The 17,430-nt window shown below is 29.7% G+C and overlaps 2 protein-coding genes across 2 annotated transcripts; one reads left to right on the top strand and one right to left on the bottom strand.

The window, feature by feature from the left end:
- Positions 1-8,500: 8,500 nt before the first annotated feature.
- On the top strand, positions 8,501-13,781 carry LOC107617226 (putative sulfate transporter 3.4). The gene is made up of 13 exons (XM_016318982.3): positions 8,501-8,947; positions 9,178-9,226; positions 9,327-9,534; positions 9,787-9,958; positions 11,088-11,153; positions 11,268-11,381; positions 11,573-11,689; positions 11,831-11,957; positions 12,118-12,404; positions 12,616-12,806; positions 12,896-12,981; positions 13,130-13,206; positions 13,319-13,781. Exons 1-13 carry the CDS (start codon positions 8,501-8,503, stop codon positions 13,460-13,462), a joined length of 2,085 nt encoding a protein of 694 aa, XP_016174468.2. The 3' UTR covers positions 13,463-13,781.
- A 1,198-nt stretch (positions 13,782-14,979) lies between these two features.
- Positions 14,980-17,294, bottom strand: LOC107617228 (uncharacterized). Its single transcript, XM_016318984.3, has 4 exons — positions 16,939-17,294; positions 16,247-16,814; positions 15,554-15,780; positions 14,980-15,378 (listed from the first exon to the last, which is right to left on the bottom strand). Exons 2-4 carry the CDS (start codon positions 16,468-16,470, stop codon positions 15,371-15,373), a joined length of 459 nt encoding a protein of 152 aa, XP_016174470.1. The 5' UTR covers positions 16,471-16,814; positions 16,939-17,294; the 3' UTR covers positions 14,980-15,370.
- Positions 17,295-17,430: the final 136 nt, after the last annotated feature.

The following is a 17,430-nucleotide window of genomic DNA, read 5'->3' on the forward strand; positions in this document are numbered from 1 at the left end:
GGTGGTATCTGGTATATATACATGGTGATGTCCCAAGTCCAACATCTAAGGCCAAGTCATCTAATAAATATGATATTTAGGGTCCTAATAAATTGAGGTTACGGCTATAAAATGTGGTTGCAATTATGATTGTGATGTGTATTTCTGCAATAATGTTTTTTTTCCCATAATTTAATTAAAATGGTAACGTTAGAAAAAAAATAGTAATTTATCTTATTTAGTATTTATTAATTATATTGTAATAATTAATAAATATTAAAAAAAATAAATTTTAATTATTTTTTATTAATTTTTTATTTTCAAATATTTTTGAATTAAAAATCAGTCAATTCTAATTTATTATTTAAAATAATATAATTTTTAATTTTGATTAAATTTTGAAATATCTATTTTTTTTTCCTTCAATTCAACTATTTGTTCAGTTTCCGAAAACCTTGACGTGCCTGTCTCTCTCTTCCTTGACTTCAACACACAAGTCTTGACTCCTAATAAGTACACTCTAATTTAGGTGAAAACTCAAGTGCAGTCGACTTCACGTGAAGTTGATATTTAAGAATCGTTAGATAAAAATTTAGTCAAATCAATCAAATCATCTAACAACTCTCAGATATCAACTTCACATGAAGTCGACTTCACCTGAATTTTTACCTAAAATTTATCGTGTGACTAAAATATGATAACAATATTTCCATCTAAAGATAATGTAAAGTCCACCAGGCATTTTTATTAAACAGACAAGCCTGGATTGGACTCTCCATTGATTTTATTATTATATAACATTGAGTATTAGTGTTTTAATTATATTGAGAGGCCTATATAGAGATGGGGCGATTTAGAAAAAGGTGTCTCCTTATCAATGGTTGTTGTTGTTAATATATTTTTGTGAGAACAGCATCGGTTGATAGCCTGGAGAAGCTTTTTGACTTTGAATGATTCTATACAACAATAACTATTACCACTTATAACCTTTTTCTCTCTTATTCAATTTGATGCTATGCATCATTTGCAAGTTCATATATGGGAATTATTACTATTATCTTTGTGAAAAAGAAATTGGCAATCAATAACAAGAAAAAAAAAAAAAAAGAACAGCCAACATGAAAATTTATTTGAGGATGGAGAATTTTTGCTAAGGGCGTGCATGGTCCGGTCCGGTTCAAAAACTCGGTTTGATTCCGAACACTTTAGAAATTAATTTGGTGTGATTTTACTGGGTCTAGGGTCGGGTACGAGTCTTAAAAATAGACTCGGTCATTATTTCGGGTCGGATCCGGATCATCACTCGAGTCACCCGAATTCGACCGGGTAGTCCGATAATCATACATAATTAATATTTTGTGTTATTAGTGATAGATGATGGCTATTCTTACATAGAATTTAAGTATTGTAAATCTTAATATTTTGTGTTATTAGTTATTATAAGACGCTATAACTTAATGTTTTATGTTTAAAATGCATAAGATTTTAGACTAATGCATAATATTGTGTTATTTGTATTGATTTAAATATTTGGTGTTATTAGACAATATTAATATTGATTATGATTATGCTTTAATTTTAGAAAATAGTTGGTTCTTGTTATATTTTTCTAAGTGAATTTTACCATGTCAAATAATGGTTGGAGTATTGAAAATTTGGATATTTTCACATGCTAACTATAAGAAGGTATCAAGTTAATGTAATGTTAACGGTTCGGTTTTCACCCGGTTTTTATCCGGTATAATTATGGTCCAAAAGTGTATAGGTTTCATCGGGTCTATGACCAAGTTCGAGTCTAATAAATAGACTCAGTATATATTTCAAGTCGAATTTAGGTCACATCAAACCCAATTTCACCTGACTCATGCACACCCCTAGTTTTTGTCTTATATAGTTATATATAAACTTTTCTTTATAATATAAAGAAAGGGAGCAACTTAACAATAGCAAATAGGGAAGAAGGACCAATTGTCCATATAACCAATAACCTAAGTTTGGTTTGTGCCATCAACTACTTGCAGAGATATAATTATTTATGTTTTTTTATTAGTTTAAATTTTTTAGAGAAGTAATTTTATAATAATAAAAAAAATTAATTATTAGTAAACTCTAAAAAAAATAACATAAGATAAAAAAAAAGAAAAAAGACATGCAAAAAATCAAAAAAATTTAAATTTACTTAAAAAATTGTGTAAAAATATAATCGTTTATATTACCTCTTTCTATCAACTTAAATTTTTAGAAAAAATAATTTTATGGCACTATTGGTTGGGATTGTTTCAATTTATCAACTTGTTTCTTTTATTAAAAAAAAAAGGTTGTAAATAATGATCACATGAAACGATTCAAAATTTATCAATAAGGATTATTCAGTTTTCATAACATTAATAATTTCAGGTTTCAATATTTCCCACAAGTAGTATATATGTAGTCACTAGCTTAGGGACCATTACGAAGAATCATCACTAATTTCCAATTTACCTAGAAATTAAAGAACTTTGAGATAAGCCCTAGATCATATAGTTCCCATCAATATAAATGAAGTCGTAGTCCTTTCATTTAAGAAAAAAAAAAAAAATTAAAGAGCCGTATATATAATGATCAGGTCTCGCACTTTAATTAGTTGTCCAGAATGTTTAAGTGTTATGATCGATTGTCTGTCTCGAATTTGATTTTTAAAAGCGATGTGTATGCAACAAATTTTGTAGTCAATCAACTATCTTTGATTAATCATTAATTTTCGATTGACAAATATTTGAAGCCTAAAATCCATAGAAAAAAAATGAAGTGGTATTTGGTATATATGGAATTCGTGGTGGGATCATGGTATCCATAATCAAGATGCCACTAATTAAAATCTATTGCCAAATTATGGGTGGGATCATAATTATGTGGTTTTTTTATTATCTCTTAGCTTTAATTTATTTATAATTAGCAGCAATCCAGGTGTTAACATTACTCCAAGGGTTAATAATCTTCAAATTATTACATAACTATTCACATCATTCAATTCTTTTGCGTCTTCTTCTTTTTTTGTTTTTGATCTTTTAGGGTATGATAGCGTTTATCCTATAATTATTATTACTAAATAGCAAACCTATTAAAATAATCATATATATCTACAATACAAAAAATCATATATATCTTCTATATATAGCTCTTAATGCGCCCATCAAATTATATTTTTCTCTGTTTGATTTATATATTGATGTTATTATAACTTATAAGTTGTATGTTGATTAAAACGAACTTATGAAGAATATTAGAAATATCAATGTTTGAAGGAAGTAAATGATACAAATTTTTTGTTTAATGTTCATTTGAATCAGTTTTAGTTATATTGTAATAAGTTCTTATAATTAATTTGACACAAAATTTAGTTACGTAGTTTAAACATTTATATGTCACCAAAAAAAAAAAAAAAACATTTATATATATAATTTCCTGCATATTAATAATTCATTCAATTCAAACAAAAGTTTTTTGTAACAACAAATTGTTGTAACTACTTGATTACAATAAATAATAAATAAAATAATAAATAAAGAGATAAAAAAGTCAAATCAATGTAAAGATATAATAAAAATTTTCTAAACTGTAATTATCATCAGTGGTGCATATAATAATAATAATAATAATAATAATAATAATAATAATAATAATAATAATAATAATAATAATAATAATAATACATTAAAATTTATCTAAAACTAAAAGATAGCATATCTGAGTTAACGGTAGGTCTAAATTTGTTTGTCCCACCATTTTAGATTTTCAGTCAAAAGATGGGTAAAGAAGATTTTTATTTTTTTTTTTTTTGTCTACGATATTTTTTAATCCGACAGCAATAGAGTAGGGAGTTAAGCTCTATTTAAAAGTTTATTACTGGTCAATAAATTGCTACATGTATAAGATAAAATTTAAACTTCCAATACTTGTTTAAAACAAATCAACTGAATATTCGGTAAGTTAGTTAAATGATTTTTATTAGGGATAGTTTAATCTGACAAGGCAATCACTTATTTCCATTTAGGCATTTAGACCTCAAAAACATGAAGTAGTTAACTATATATGTATAGTTTATTAGCTTCTAATTAATCTTGACTGTTATAGTGTTATTTAATTATTATTCTATATTTAATTAAACCACCCAAATTTTTGACATGAATGAAAAGAGGGTGTATATATAAAAATCACATCTATATACTATAGCCGTCTCTTGATTTTTAAATAGCATCCATAGAATTTGGAGAATTTGTTCTTGATGTGGAGAATTGGGTCCTTGAAGCAATCTTAATTGCCACTTCTCACTTCTTTGCCTTTGCCTTATTAGGGTGCCAAAAGGAAAATGGCTTTTGGGAAGGTGTTAGTTGCTTCTTCATAGCATGCAAGAGTGTTTGATTAAATTGGTTATTAAATTATTATGGGGATAACTTATAAAGCCCAATCAACAAAAGAGCACTTCAAAATAGGTGCCTCCTTTTTCCTTTTCTTTTTGTGCACATTAGGTAATTCCATTTTTACTAATTACACGTGATAAAGATAAAGGTGTTATTTTTAAATGTTTCTTATACTAGCTAAGAAGTATTACTTTTTGTTAATTAAATTAATTTTAATTTTTATTCATTATATTTTATATTAATAGTTCAAATTAAATTGAAAAAATAAAAGTTTAAAGTTCTTAATTTATTTGATATATTTAATAATAGATAAGTTTTTAAGAAGCAATGTATTTCTTATTTTTTTCAGAGTGTATTAACATTTATTGAATGAAAAAATTATAGTTGTTTACGTATAAAAGTATTATTTCTCATCCATTAGATATATAAAATTTTTTCTTCTCAAAATTACATGTGATTTAAATTCCAATTATAATTATATAACTTTTTTTTATCATATTAGGTATTGTGACAGTCATAATAAATATCATTGCATGGTGTGATTTTTTTTCTTTAAAATAATTTGAAATATTTCATTAATAAAATCTATATAACTTTAACATTTGTGAACACATCATATGTGATGCAACGATCTAAAATTATTTTAACATCGGATATATATGCTTGGATATATAGATCCGATCCAATCCATACAGAAACACTTGAATGGAAGATTACTACTGCTTAAGAAAAATAAATAACTACGTACCACGCTTTAATAATCCAGTAGATGTTAGTAAAAAGATGTATTGTTTTAATTTGCTTATGGTAATAAAGTGAAAAAGAAACGATACAACTCCTTTAAATTAGTCACCAAAAAAAAAAAAAAAGTCACCAAAAAATTTTTTTTAAATTGTAATACATATGTTTTAAGCAACTAAGTATAAATCGGTTATGTTCCGACCCAACCCAACTAGTGCATTGTTCCTGACTTGAACGGCCGACCCAGCGGGTTTCATATGTCCGGATTGCGATTTGAACACCTGCTCTCTGGCAGCCAGTTACGAGACAGCTGGGAGAGGAAACTTCCAGAAAAGGGACCTCTCTTGTGGAACCCACCCTACTGACAGAGTATATATGGGGAGGATCTTACCCCTCCCCTACGATACATCACTATCACATTGCTCTCATTGCCATTTGTACAAATTCTGACTTAATCGTTGAAATGTCATTGCAGGTGGCGCCCCCTCTCACACCACAACAGTTCGAGAGGTCGCTAAGTCTCTGCCCTCATCCTCCAAACCCAGATCAAGGATAGTCTCTACCATCACACCCCGAGAACTCCGCTGACCTGTCCGGAACCCGAAGAACCGAACAGGTTATGTGTAACTTCATTACCTACTTGGATACAAGTTGGAATAATGTTGAGACAATAATAATGTTGCTGTGCTGAGTTTATATAAAGATTAGAGAATAGAGAACTGATGGTGATGGTGTTATTAAAAAAAAGAAATTTCTCAACTTAATTTATTCACGCTATAGTTTAAAAATTAAATCAAAGGGATTTTTTAATTTTCTATCCAATTTTCTGATGTAATAAGAGAGAGTCGCTCAACCTCACTTATTCAGGTTTTATCACATAACAGGAATTTTCAAACCTCTAATCACTAAATACTGCGATTATAATAGCTAAAAATGTATTTATAACTTTTTATTATATTAAAATAAAGAAAACCTTAAAACTTACAAACATAAAATTCAATCTAATAACTAAATAAATAAAAATTAAAATATATTAAAATAAACTAATAATTTTTAAATAATATTTGATCATTTAATATCACAAATATTTAAAACATGTATCAGTTATTAATATATATATAATAATATTTTAATACATGTTTGAACTTTGAACACTATTTGTAAAGGAACAATACAAATACATGGGCAAGTTAAGAAGATGGAATAAAGGTGAAAAGTGAGGAAGAGAAAAGAAAGGAATGCCATGGACGCAAAAATGGAGAGTTTAGCTTTCGGCATAAAGCTAGCAGGATTTACTACATGAATGCCCAAATATGTGGAATGTGGAAACGTTGCTTTTGCGTTTATTTTACTTGATAGAGTAATTATTATTGATAGCCTTCTTTTTAAATTAGTTTCTTAAGAAAAAAAAGTAAACATCTAAAATTTAGATTGGATGCTTTAATTTTCAACAAAGTACACAAAATGAATTGATTCAGTAATTTGTCATACAATAATATTTTTTATAATTTAATTATTTTATAATAAATTTATTAAAATTAATTTATTAGAGCCTGGTTTAAAATTAGTAAATAAATTGAATGTTCATTCAATTTTTAGTATTTTCTGATTTTAGGATTTAATTTTATAAAGTAAAAGAATAATGAAAACAATATTTTTTTTCCACCTCGTATTGTTTTTAAAATTTCTTAAAAAAAAAAACTAAAACTAAAAATAAATAATAAAAATACAAACCAATTGAAGTACCCATAAATGTTTATTAATTATTAGAAAAAGTTATTCTTCGCATTCCTAAATAAGAAAAAGGTCTGCATTTATTGTTATATAAGCATAAACCTTTTATTTATTGGTTTAGATATTGAAAAAGTAGTTAGGATGATGATCATTTAAAAGGATATAATTAGACAAAAAAAATATATAATTAATAGTTTAATTTTGATAAGTTAAAATTTTTGTTATCTTTTGTTTATGTAACAATAATATACTATTAGTTATATGTGTTAAACTCTTTTACTTTGATAGTATATAAAAAATTAATAATGTAACTGTTTTACAACCTTTAAATCTTATAAAAGCCTATGAATGTATTTTTGAGGATGTTAACTTTTTCTAAAATCAAACCTACACATTACAAAAATCAAACATATATATAATGATAGGCATTTGTCCACAAAGTTAATGCCAGCATTCACACATTTTCCAATCTTTTGTTTTCCAACCAAAATGTCGTTAGTAGTAGTCCTGAAATATTGAGGGAGAGAAAGTACCAAGAAACATTAGTAACTTAAATTACTGAGGAATGTTAAGAGATCAGTAATTTTTGTGATTTATAGTCATTAAATAATTAATAATAATATTTTTAATAGTGTAAGATTTTATCTAATAGTGTAAAAGTATTTACTTTTTTTTTGCAAATTATATATTGACCAAAATTTTATGTTGTTAGTTTCAATGAAAAATAACCGAAACCAATTTGAGTTGCTCCAACAATCAACTCACTAATCTATTTAAATAAATTTAAAAAATTTAAATTTAGTCTTATATATACATTAATTTACCCAAATAATCAATATATTAGTTGTATGTGTTGATATTTTAATTAAAGTGATAAATAAATTTTTAAAAATTTGTATTTTAAATATATTAAGCTAAAAAAAAGTACTAACCAAATTTTTAACGATAACAAATATATAATAAGTTTTCAACAAATTATTGATTTTTTTTTATTGGAGACTAATTTATTAAAATTTTATTTATCATTTTACTCTTTTAATTATTATTTTCTTCGCATTAAACATATTTTTGGTACGAGCATCCATAAAAATTTATCTATAACATAAACACTTTGCTAAGTTGTCGTATTTACATGTAGATACGACATTCATTAACATTTGTCCAATACTTGTATATATTATGTCTAACGATATTTTAATAAAAAAAATTATTTTTCAGATATATTTTAACACATTTAAATATCATTACGTACTATCTAATTTTATTTTTAATATATATTTTAAAACAAATTAAAAAATATATATTATTATTTATTAAAATAAAAATATTTAAAATATTTTATATAATTAAAATAAAAAACTAAAAATAATTTATATTTAATATTAATAAAACATAAAAATATTATTATAATTTATCTAACAAATATTTTATGTTTTATAAATATGTATGTTTTTCCTTATCTTATAAAATTTTAGAACGTATCTCATCTCGTATATGTCCCCGTTCGTGTCCAACTGTCCATGCATTATTATACAAATTTATACATAATTCAAGGCAACAAAAAAAATGATTAAATGAAATGACCAAGTTACCCCTACATCAGAGCACAAGACAGACACACGCCAAGTCTTTTCTCTGTGCATTGCATGCTGAAAATGTTTTCCCTCCCTCTCTCTATAAATACCCACCGCACCTCTCTCTCTTTCTTCAAACCAACCACACCCTCACTCACTGAGTCACTGAGTCAGCGAGTCAGAGTCCATCCACCAATGGGCGTGAATTCCACCACCACCGTCAACAAAATCCAATCGGAGTTACCGATCTCAGTGGCATCTCCGCCGTTGGAGATCCACAACGTGCGGTTGCCGCCACGGCGAAGCACCTCACAGAAGCTAAGGCAGAGGCTCTCAGACATATTCTTCCCGGACGATCCACTTCACCGGTTCAAGAACCAACCGTCATGGTTGGTGAAGCTCATGCTCGGTGTTCAGTGCATGTTCCCTATCTTCCAGTGGGGCCCAACCTATAACCTTTCCCTTTTTCGTTCTGACGTCATCTCTGGCCTCACCATTGCCAGCCTCGCCATTCCTCAGGTTGCTAGGCGTTCAACACCTCTTTTTCTTTTATTAAGAATCAATTTTTTAATTTATTATTAAAAAATTTAAAGTGTAGAATCAACTTCACGTGAATTTAATAGACTGAGAGTCATTAAACAATAATTTAGTCACAGTCAAATTATTTAATGATTTTCAACTATTACGTCACAGTATATAAGTTTTTACAAAAAAAATTCAAATGTAATGATGTTAGTTCTTGTGAGCAGGGAATCAGCTATGCTAAGCTTGCAAACCTGCCACCTATTATTGGATTATGTGAGTATGCTCTGTTTAATTTCTTCATGCATGCATTGAGATCAACAACATTTTTAATGTGAATGTTATGAATATTATTGTTGAATGTTGATGCAAGCAGATTCAAGTTTTGTGCCACCATTGATATATTCCCTGCTTGGAAGCTCTAAACATCTTGGAGTTGGTCCAGTCTCAATTGCATCTTTGGTGATGGGATCAATGTTAAGTGAAACAGTTTCTTACACACAAGATCCAATTCTTTATCTCAAATTGGCTTTCACTGCCACTTTCTTTGCTGGTGTCTTCCAATCTTCTTTGGGAATATTAAGGTACGCTTCCTTTTTTTTTTTTTTAATTTATGCACGAATGTATTGTTTAAGATGTATTAATCTCAGTGTCATGAATGGGAAGAAAAAGAATAATTTGAAAGTAAAGTAATGGTTGGTGGAAGTGGAATCAAATATTTTTGTTGATATATTAATAATTAATAATAAGTGAATCAGTTTTTCATTGGTTAGAATAATTAAGTTTGAAATATTTTATGATGGAATAATTAAACAATCTTTTATGGTTGAAAACAGGTTAGGATTTGTGATTGATTTTCTGTCAAAGGCAACACTGGTAGGATTCATGGCTGGTGCAGCCATAATTGTATCTTTGCAGCAGCTGAAAGGGTTGCTTGGAATAGTGCACTTCACCAGCAAGATGCAAATAATTCCAGTATTAGCCTCGGTTTTCAAACAAAAAGACGAGGTATCTATTTTCATATTTCACATCTTAGTCAATTTGTATTTACTACCGAATTAATTTATTCTCCAAAAAAAAAATTTGTGACTAAGGTTTAGGATTTAATATTAGAGATATAAATATTTAAAATTTAACTGAAATTTAGTCAAAATTAAATTGGATATGATAAAATAATATTATATATATATGTATATATATATATATATATATATATTGGTTGGCGAAAACTTAAGTAAAGACGTTTAAATCTTCTTTGAATAAAGATGTTATGTCTATTTAATAGATTATTATGTACTAAAATTTTGATATGTGGCATAAACTAAAAGTGTTATCTTTATTAAAAGGTGTTGCTATATTTTTAAAATTATTAATTTGACTCTAATATAAATTTTTTACTTTATTTAGAATTTAAATTTTTTTAACAAAAATTTTATTAGAAGATTGTTTTCTTTCGAAGAAAAAATTTTCCACCACCATGGACTTTTGAAACATTCTGAAAGCACTGGTTTGTGTTTCGGGGTGGTGGTGCACTGATTCTGTTTTAAGATAAGAATTAATTAACAATGTCATGAAATTGCTCGCCGAATGCAAGTATTTTTTATTATTATATTATAAAAGATTATAAATATATACTATATAGAATCGGATTCGAAAATTAAAGAAAAAAAACAGTATCATTTCCTAATTCAATCATTAGTGGAATAGTAATGCAATCAGAAATCAGTCATCACTTTCAAATGGAAATAAAAAAGAAGGAAAAAGCACCATTTTATAATAAATAATAATGGAATAGTATGAAATTTAAGAAAATAATAAATAATATAATTTTTTAAAATATTGAGTAAACTTTGTAGAGTTACCCTACTTAAATTTGGACTATACTATGTGTACACCAAAATCAGTCACCAGTATAAAATATATGTTAAAATACATATTGAAAATAAATTAAATCACACGTTTTATACACAAATATATTGGTAGCTGATTTTATTGGCTGATTTTGGTGTACAAATAGCATTTTTGATTAAATTTATATTGATCAAAATCAACCAACAAAAAGAAAGTCATTCCAAAATAAAAAGCAATTTTAAAAAATAGATGAATTTACATATTTGTCCTTGTGATGATTGTGCAGTGGTCATGGCAAACTATTGTACTGGGATTTGGCTTCTTGGCCTTCCTCCTGATAACAAGACACATTGTAAGATTCTCTCTATATTGCATGCTTACATATTATTATATTAAAATTATTGTTCTTTAATTTGGGAAATTAATCTGCTTCTTAACCTCTGAAAATTTTGATAAATTGTGACAGAGCTTAAGGAAGCCAAACTTATTCTGGGTTTCAGCAGCTGCTCCATTGGCATCAGTTATTCTTTCAACAATTTTAGTCTTTCTCCTAAGAAACAAGGCTCATGGAATTGCAATTGTAAGAAAATACACCATACATTGAGATATATTATTTGTACTCATTTTGTTTAGTATATCAGACGAAAGAGTTTTTTTTTTTTTTTTCCGACTCAGTATACGAGACAAAATAAGTACACATAACATTTTTGTCTCTGGGTATAATAATTTTTCTTCTTAATAACTCTTTTTATGTCTATTTTTATCTTACAGATTGGTGAATTGCCAAAAGGCCTTAATCCACCATCATCAAACATGTTATTCTTTAGTGGCCCTTATTTGGCTCTTGCTATCAAAACTGGAATTGTTACTGGGATCTTGTCTCTAACTGTAAGATTTACTGAACCTAGAAACATTATTATTATTGTTCACAGAATATTTTACTAAAATTGCATATTTTACATAGTCTTATTAGGATGGTGAACAAAGTGATTATTAAATATTAACATATTCAATTATTAATTCTTTCAGGAAGGAATTGCAGTTGGAAGAACATTTGCTGCACTTAAGAATTACCAGGTGGATGGAAACAAAGAAATGATGGCCATTGGTATCATGAACATAGCTGGCTCTTGTTCTTCATGCTATGTCACAACAGGTAATGATTCTTCTCTCACTTGTCCATGTTTACTAACATTGATTTCTAGACAAAAAGTGATTCTGTTTGATACAGTGACTATTGATTAGTTGTCTGTTTAAAACTCTCTTATATTGACAGTATATAAAAATTGAACTACAAAATACATTCTTATTCGCAGGATCCTTTTCGCGATCGGCTGTTAACTATAATGCTGGAGCACAGACAGCAGTCTCAAATATAATCATGGCTTCAGCAGTTCTTGTGACTCTTCTGTTTCTAATGCCACTATTCTATTACACGCCAAACGTCGTCTTAGCAGCGATTATCATCACTGCTGTGATTGGCCTAATAGATTACCAAGCTTCATATAAGCTATGGAAGGTTGACAAGCTTGATTTCTTGGCCTGCATGTGCTCCTTTTTCGGAGTTCTGTTCATCTCAGTGCCTTTAGGCCTTAGTATTGCGGTATGCCAATAATTCATTGACCTGTTAGATATATTCCGTTTGATAAATTCATCCGAATTCTCATAGACACTGCCTTAACACAAATGAAAACGATAGATGATTGGGAGAATTTGTCAAACATAGTACAATTTTCAACTATCAGCATTGCAATTTTTCAAGCAGTAATGCTATGTGATCAATGGCAACTAACTTTGTCAAAATCTTCATTCAGGTGGCAATATCAGTGTTCAAGATATTGCTTCATGTCTCAAGACCAAACACATTGGTGTTGGGGAATATACCAGGGACAACAATATTCCACAATGTAAACCAGTATAGAGAAGCTCTTAGAATCCCTTCATTCCTCATTTTGGCTGTTGAGTCTCCCATCTACTTTGCTAATTCAACTTACCTTCAAGAAAGGTTAGATAAGGAAATATGTATATTTTCATTGCTATTTTGAGAGTTTATTCTACATGATTCCAAATGATCCAGAACTTTTCTTGCTACAGGATTTTGAGATGGGTTAGAGAAGAGGAAGAGCATATCAAAGCAAACAATGGAAGTAAATTGGAGTGCATAATTTTGGACATGACAGGTAAATATTTCATTTTACTTGCAAAATTTACCTTTAAATTTTGTTGGGTGTTTACTTTTAGATGTTCAAATAACTTCACCTTACAGAATAATTTGTTAATCAAGCTTTTGAATAATTCCACTTAACAATATTTTTATTTATTTTGCAGCTGTGACAGCCATAGACACAAGTGGGATAGACACTTTATGTGAACTTAGAAAGATGCTGGAGAAAAGATCACTTCAGGTATAGATACTAATTTGCAACACATTCAAAGGCCTAAAAGAATTGTCTCAATTTGTTATTATTATTATTTTTCCCAATAACCTTTTAACATTTTATAATTTGTTCAATGCAGCTGGTGTTGGCAAATCCAGTTGGAAGTGTCATGGAAAAGTTGCATCAATCAAACATTTTGGATTCCTTTGGTTTGAAAGGAGTGTATCTCACAGTTGCTGAAGCTGTGGCTGACATTTCATCCTCTTGGAAAGCACAACCTTGATGATTTACCTTAAAAAAATGAATTCATAGGACACAACAAGAAAGAGATGTTACAACTAACATCTTTCTCCAACTTTTGGCCTAACCCTTCGGAAGTTTAATTTTGCCTACTTGAGAGAGAGTTCATGGAACAATTAAGGCCTAGTTTCATTCTAAGAGGGTCCTTTTACCAACTATTTTTGCTTTTTGTCCATTTTTTTCTTTTGCTAGAGGCAAAAAGAATCAAAGCGAGATATGTTTTGATGACTTTATTCCTGCGGATATTTTAATGAAAGAACCAACAAAGAATTGGAGACTTGGTATTTGACTCTTCCACCAAACTTTTTTAGTCACAATATTGTTGCTTGATGTGACTATATTCTTTCTTTTCCCTACCACAATTCAAATTCAAGTTCAAAGTCAGAGCTACTAGACTAGTATTCGTTCGCCGGCAATAATCCTACTCTCGTCGCCGTGAACGGACTAGTCGCGAGAGGATGGAACAATTAGCATGAGATCATAAGTTCAAATCTGATTCCTTTCGATGTACTAATGTCAATGCCAATGTGCATTATAAATCACATGCCAAACATAAGAGAAAGTGATTATCAGAAGAGGGAAAGAGGCAACACCATGGAGTTCAAACGTGGATACTGGATATGATGTGTTTTGGTTAAAGAATGAACAAACAATAGAAACCAACTCCTATATCCTCCCATGGTGTAGTACTCATTTCAACCTAGAAGACCACCAACAACCACTATAATTTCGATCTTTGACCTTGGATGATCGATTATGATATCTCGAGACCCAATACAGGCATGTTTGATTCAGTTGATTTGGATCTTCCATGGGCGGTTATAAAAGTAAGAACTAAGAAGTGATAGATCAATCACCCGAATAACTATCAAAATCCCATCAAAATCATGCAAGGGTAATAATTCCTCACTTTCTCAGTTTAGAGAACCCGGCCTATCCACAACCGATTTCTGATGAAGTGTTTCGTGCAGTGCTAAATGCAATGAGCTGGGAGATCTTAATGACCTTGACCTGCATATATATTCTTCTCTACACAGTGCTTTTATTATTATTTAGAATCTAGGTGTCAAACACTGTCTCTTTGAACCATTTAAGTATGAGATGTTTAGATTTCTTTCTAAAATCTATTTGGAATGTTATAATGCTATTGTAACCTGGAAGCCACAAAGTAACAATGTTACAATTGCTCTAATGTTCACCCTCTATTGGACACATGATTTCAAAATAATCAAGCTTGAAAAAAAAGAAAAAGAAAAAGGGGACAACATTGTGAGCCTAAAACTTTATCCATCTTGTTCTCGTGGATATTCAAATTTTTCGAATTCCCAGTTATTACCTCCATTCCTTTGTATCTTGTGCTTTTATTTTTTAGTACATCTTTAGATTAATATATCTAAAGAATTGCAAAAGTCTCCAAATAAAGAGGAAAGGAGGGAGCATCACAATTATAAAACTATAACTACTAAGAGATTCATTCTGCATTCTCATATAACAACTCCATTAAAAGTAATGGCACATTTAACATATATTTGCAAGATTGAAACAGGTCTCAGAACTCATAAACAGGGTGACACGAATAGAAGCCCTATCGACTAAACACATCACCTCACCTTAACTGAAACTAAAAAAGAGGGGGGGAAACAAGAACTTACATTACGGATTTCAGAATTTTCTGAAGAATGATGTACCTATACTCATTGGTTATCTAGGTTTGAACTCTCTGTGGCAACTAAAGAATAGAAATGAAATGAAGATCCTTCAGTGGCATGATAGAAATATGAACTTTGCAGGGCTTAATCTTGCTGATTGCCAGATGTATAGAAACAAAAGCTGTCACGATCATGTGATGTAACTCCTTTCTTAAATTCATTACTCAAGTAACTTCAGCTAATCAAACATCTGCAATGAATGTATGAATCAAATTAAAGGACTAGCCAACCAATTAAAACAAAAAAAAAAGTATAAGAAAAAAGAAAATTCATAATTAACAAATGGTGTCCACAGATAAACAGATCTTCAAATCGCACATGCTCAGTTAATCAGCAAAGAAACATAGTTTAGAGAGGAAGCTTACTTGAACGATATCGTGTTATAGGTATCTCCCGGAGTTCACGCCTGATGCACAGATATTCACCTAGTAAAGCCATTGCTGCAAGTCCCGTACCATTCACAATCCACCATGTTATAGAAGAGGGCCAGCCTCCATATACAATGCATATGAAAAGATGAATGATGTAGAGAGTGGCTGAAAAATCCAAGCACTTTTTTGCTCTTTCAATCAAATAAAGCATATATATGGCCCTGCTTTAAACAATAGTGATGTAACTTGTAAGTAACACATAAATCGACTACTTTATAGCTAACAAATGCCTCCCTTGTTTCCCTCTTACTGCACAAGATAATCACCAAAAAGAAAGCAAGAAATTCACCTACGTGTTTTTTGTTTCTTTCAAAATACTCAAATAAATCACAACCAACCTAAGGATATGAGAACAAACATTTTCAAAAATCTAGCTTTAATTATGCTGAGTTTCTGACTCAGCAATAATTTGAATAAAGATAAAAGATATATATAAAATTGAATCCAACCTTGATATTTGCACGAGTAAACTACAATCCAAATATTTGGAGCTACAAGCAGAGAGTGATAAATCATAACACAACCATAAATGAACATGATGTGCTATCAATAACGGCTAATTACAAATTCGAGCATCAATATATATATAAACTGTTTAGTGCCATTATGATGGAGCAGAACAATTACCCTGCAACTGAGCTGATCAGAATCGCAGCAATAACACACCAACCGGTAACCGTGGAGGTAGTGATGGTAGCATAGTCAAAGAAATACACTAGGCTCAGCCGAGACACGCGAGTTCCAACAAGCAAGGACAACAAGATTCCCAGAGTTATATAGTACAAGCATTGCAGACACACAATCTGAGCAACAATGAGCCAAGGATCCCATACCACCGCACCATAGAACATGGTGCTTGTTTGAATAAGCTTATTTTTGTTTCAAAACAATTAACAATAAGAAGAATAATAACAACAACAACAACTACTCAGAAAACCTTTCAAAAAAAATCCTCCAAAAAAAATGCCAAAAATTCCTTAAGCAAATCAAAACCCCAAAATTCTCAAGCTTTCTCTGCTTAAGCCATCACCCAGACATACACAATTGCTCAAAACTCAACAATTGAACCCAAACCAGTCGTCATTCGTCAGAACTTATCATACACCATTTTTCCGAAATCAGCTTAGAACCCTCAAATCAAGGTTGCCACGTTGAAATGGTGCTCCCGTTCGCACTCAGATCTGGATGCTGAAAACTGTTACAACGAAAAAATAAAAGATAAAAAGATAAAACCAAAAAGAGAAACCCTAATTTAAAACAGTTCGCGATCAACGAGAATTGCACGGAATTGAAAACACGAATGGGATGAAGATTCATACTTTGTTGCAGGAATCGAATGAAGAAGAAGATATGTAGATTCGGACTTTTGCGAGGATTCACCGGAAAAAATTCGGTTCTTTTGTAATATGAAGATGGAGGAGAGAGAATTGTGAGTGGCTTTTGGTTTCTCCGGCGATGGCGAGAGATCAGAGTTTTGGAGGAGAAGGAACTGCAGATATGAGGGAATAAGCGTAACGTAAAGTTCTGAAACAATGTGTCGTTTTGGTTCGATAATTCGTCGTTTTGGGAGTTGTTACTTGTGTTTTCTAATTATGCCAAATTCCATTTAACCATGAAAGAAAAAGAAAAATTAAAAAAGGAAGCTGAATTCTCTGTTAATTGTTTAGTAAAAGGTATTTCAAGCTAAACTCTTTGTTAATTTAATCTAATTACTAGGTTATCAACTATTTTACTCTAAGTTATAAGTTATTTAAAAATGAAATAAATATTTTCTTTTTAATAACAGTGTGTATTTTCTTAAGTTGAATTTC

This window comes from Arachis ipaensis, chromosome B9 (assembly GCF_059453495.1).
Source record: "Arachis ipaensis isolate K30076 ecotype BB chromosome B9, ASM5945349v1, whole genome shotgun sequence".
Taxonomy (NCBI): Eukaryota; Viridiplantae; Streptophyta; class Magnoliopsida; order Fabales; family Fabaceae; genus Arachis; species Arachis ipaensis.